Source organism: Gavialis gangeticus, unplaced genomic scaffold, assembly GCF_001723915.1.
Source record: "Gavialis gangeticus isolate Ggan-Ray unplaced genomic scaffold, GavGan_comp1, whole genome shotgun sequence".
In the NCBI taxonomy this organism is placed as follows: domain Eukaryota; kingdom Metazoa; phylum Chordata; order Crocodylia; family Gavialidae; genus Gavialis; species Gavialis gangeticus.
In genome coordinates, this window is record NW_017729019.1 from 3,892,016 (window position 1) to 3,896,254 (window position 4,239).

General features: G+C 54.3%; 1 protein-coding gene across 1 annotated transcript in view; it reads left to right on the forward strand.

The window, feature by feature from the left end:
- CELSR2 (cadherin EGF LAG seven-pass G-type receptor 2) overlaps positions 1-4,239 on the forward strand; it is a gene marked incomplete at its 5' end in the record, with an annotated part of 103,259 nt that overhangs the window by 56,853 nt on the left and 42,167 nt on the right. The window contains one exon of the mRNA XM_019513727.1: positions 1,556-1,778. Coding sequence (XP_019369272.1) covers positions 1,556-1,778 — 223 coding nt within the window. The remainder of the gene's footprint in view (positions 1-1,555; positions 1,779-4,239) is intronic.

The following is a 4,239-nucleotide window of genomic DNA, read 5'->3' on the forward strand; positions in this document are numbered from 1 at the left end:
CTGAGGTGAGGCTTACGGGCCTATAGTTACTTGGGTCCTTCTTCCTCTATTTCTTGAAAATTGGGACCACATTAGCCAGTTTCCAATCCCCCGGCACATGTGTTTGGGACATTATGTGTAGTACTGTGTGAAAGTTGTTCCTAGAGCTTTTAAGAGCAGCTTAAACAAACACATGTGTAGGATGGTTTAGGCAGGGAGTTTAGACTTCTGTCTTGAGCAGGGAGTTGGAGTAGATGGTCCCTTGAGGTCCTGCTCAGCTTACTTTTCTATGATTGAGCACAGAGTTGCAGAGCTGCAGATAAAAGTAAGCTGGATGGAGTTGCAGACACTGGAGGAGAAGATTAGGATTCAGAATGACCTTGGTAAAGTAGAAAATGGTCCAGTGTTAATTGAATGAATTTCAATAAGGACACATGCAAATTCCTATGGAACAATCAAAGGCACAAATACAAACCAGGAAGTGTCTGCCAAATCTGTAGCACTGCAGAAAAGGACCTGGAGCTTATAGTAGACTGCAAGTTGAATATGAGCCAACAGTGTGCCCTAGTTGCAAAAGAAGGCAATAGCATATTGGGCTGTATTAACAGGAGTTTCACATGCAAGTTGCAGGAAATGATCCTTCCATCTTTTTCAGTACTGATGAGGTCTCACCTGGAGTACTGTGTCCCATTTTGGGTACTGTACTTCAAGTCAGTCAGCGTGTGTGTAATCGCTGAACCATTTGATAGCATCCTCAGTGGCCATGTACAGTTCCTGTAGTCCACCACACTACAGGAAAGACGTAGACAAACTGGAAAGAGTCCAGCAGAAAGGGGAAAAAAAGAGTAAAGGTCCAGAAACATGACTTACAAGACAGCGTTGAAAGAACTGTGCTTGGTTGGTATAGAGAAGAGAAGACTGAAAGGGGGGCTTTAACAGCAATCTTCAAATACCTGAAGGGTGGTTATAAAGAAGGTAAGAGACTTTTCTCAGAGGCTGCAGGGGACAGGACAAGTGGTTTTAATTTGGAGCAAGGGACAATTAGGAAGAATGTTCTAGTTAGAAGGGTGGTCACACATTGGAACAGAGTATCTGGAGAGGTTGTGAAATCTCATCTTCACGAGCAGGGTAAACAAACACGCGAGTGAAATGGTTTAGACAGGGATGATCCCGCTGTGAGCAGGAGGCTGGACCGGATGACCTCATGAGGTCCCATCTAGCCCTATTTTTCTATGATTCTCTGGCATTGGTGAATAGGGTTTCAAGGACCCAAAGGCATTCAGTGAAGGGGTTTGTGAGCTTCCACTCACCAACTGGATGGCGTAGGTGAAGCTGTTGAGATGTAGAAGCATTGGGAGGGGTTGATCCAAGGATGCTGTGCAGCTCCAACCCCCCCTCGTCAAAAAATGTTTTAGACTGTGTTTGCAAGGCACCTGGTGCTCAAAGGGCCAGAGTGGGAGGGGACTGAGCTGGCAGGCTCCAGTGCCACCCACTAGCATGGGACACATGGACTGGGGCTGGGCTGTGTGACTGGTGCTGCCCTTGATGCTTCCCCTCTCTCACTTTCCCCATTCAGGAGAGTACTGCGAGGTGAACGCCCGCCTGGGCCGTTGTACGCCGGGCGTTTGCAAGAACGGCGGCACCTGTGTTAACCTGCTGGTGGGCGGCTTCAAATGCGACTGCCCATCGGGGGACTACGAGAAGCCCTACTGCGAGATGACCACACGCAGCTTTCCACCCCAGTCCTTCATCACCTTCAAAGGGCTGCGCCAGCGCTTCCATTTCACCATTGCTCTCACGTGAGTGCTGTCTGGGACCCCGCCAGCCGTGGAGTAGGGTGGGACAGACCCCCCTGCCCGGTGCCCTGGTCTCTTTCTTGGGGAGCCCTCTCTGCCTGAGATCTGAGCTATGATGCAGTGGAGGATCCCTTATGCAGGGGATCTCTGAGCTGGGAAGTCCCTGAGAAAGGGGCTCTTCAGAGCTGGTTGTCCTAGAGGTGGGCTGTCCAGAGCTAGGTGCCCTGCTGGGGGTGTTGTCCGAGTCAGGAACTCTCTGGGATTGTGTTTCTCTAAGAATGGAGCTGTTCTCACTTCATGCTCTCTCTGGCTTCTGTTCCCCATCCTCCTGCCAGTCACCGTCCCTGTCCTCCAGATCTTCTGTCCCTTTCCTAGCAATCTCACTTTTATTCCAGTAAGCCCCAGTGCCAGCGTGCGGCTTTGGTTAAATCTCCCAGCAAGGCTGAGCAAGGAGGGGTCTGAGTCTCCCCTCATCCCCAGACTGAGCAGTACAGACAGCGAGGGACAACGTGGCCTAATGGTGTAGTGCAGCACAGCAAGGGACAACGTGGCCTAATGGTGTAGTGCAGCACAGCAAGGGATAACGTGGCCTAATGGTGTAGTGCAGCAGCCGAGGAGGCAGATTCCCGAGATCTCTCCCAAGCTCTGGGAGGGGAGTGAAGCTAGTGGTTAGAAAAGAGGCTGGTAGGAGTTGGGACTCCTGGTGTTTGCATCGTGGTTGTAGCAGGAAGGACCGAGACTAAGGGCTCCTGGGCTTCATCGCCAGCATATTGTCTAATATAACAAACCTGCAACAGTTGACGGCCTCCTTCAGCGACCTCCAATTCTGGAAGCTGCACTTCATGTTTGTGTCATTCCTGTCTCTGTGGGATTTCGCAGGAGGTGCCGAGAAGGGCAGCTGCTGGTGTGACCATAGTGGGGGTGCAGGGATCTGAGGTGTCCCAGATGGCCCACTGGTGTAGCCTACACGGCTGGGGGAAAGCACATTGTGTTTGTGTCCTGGGGGAGAACACCAGCTTTGATCCACTCCCAGCTGCTGCAGCCCGTGTCCTGGGAAAGGGTGAGGGTTGGGGGTCTTGCAGATGGGCTGTAAACAGCATCTTTGTTGCAGAGCCTGATGCCACCCTCCTCCCCCCTGATCTCCTCTGGGCCGCTATAGAAAGGGACCATTGTTTGCTGCCAGGACACATGGGGGGCTGTCCCCACGAGTTTTCCATGACCCTGAATCACCCCCTTTACACACTGGAGAGAATGGGACAGAGGCTCCCAGCAGGTTGATTACATAGAGACAGAGCAGCAGGGTGTCCATGGTAGCTGGCAAAGCATGGCAGGGGCCTGGCAGCCAGCCGGCTATGGCAGGGGCATGGCTGTGGGCCCAAGAGCCATGGTAGGGGGCTAATGGCCGCAGGGTTTGGTGTGGCCACTCGGTGCTGCCTTCCTGCAGTCCAGCTGGCCATGCTCAACACAAGCCCTCCCCTCGGGGAGCAGCAGGAAATCCTCTGATGATGGGCCGGGGGCATCTGCTGTGCTCCCTGCCCCCAGCCCTCTCCAGCAGCATAGCTTCTGGGGCTCAGTCATGCTCCTGCTCCCCTCAGCAGCCTCAAGGAGAGCAGGATGAGTCCCATGGCAGAGGGGCTGGGGGCTCCAGGAGGGGTGGGCGATTATCTGGCTGTCAGTCATTCAGGGAGCTCTGATGAGATCATAACCCCCATCAATGGGCCCTTCTCCCTCCCCAACATCCCGCCAACTCCATCCTCTATTGTCAGCCCAGAATAAAGGGCTGGAGCAGGCCACAGCCTCCCTGCCTGGGCTGCTTTTGTTCCCAGTGGAGGGACGGCTGTGTTAAAGCCTGGGCAGGAGCCCCTGCTCCACTTTCTGTGGCGAGGTTGGGGCCATCACCCGCAGGGGGGGCTGATGAGTGATGACAGCAGGTAATGAATCGGCCCAAAGGGGAGGCCTGTTGGTGCGGGGTCATTGAAGAAGGGGGGTAGGCTGTTTAGTCAGCCGTTAGTGTGAGCACAGCGAGGCCACAGCTCACTGGGCAGTGGGGAGGCAGCAGTTGATGGCCTCGGGTCTCCCTGCCGGCTGGTAAAGCAGGCCCAGAGACTCAGCAAGGTACTGGGCTGCAGGCAGAGGAGGGTCTGCAGCCCAGGCTTGGGGCAGCTGCTGCTACAAGCTGGGCATGCCAAGGGGCAGACTGTCCGAGCCAGGAGGGAGCAGCAGGCTACCTACAGTTTGTGAACCTATCTGCACAGCTGCTGAGCGTGCAGGAGGCTGTGCTGGGGCTGGCATGTGGCTCCCAGCACAAGCCATGGGGAGGGAGAAGCCAGGTTCTCCCATACTTAACGCCCCAATAGCTGTCTGATGAGGGCACTTGTCCAGGAAGCAAGCCCAGGTTCCAGGTACCCTGACCCAGAGAGCATTTGAACCTTCAGTTCTCTGACTTCCTAGTACAGTACTGTAA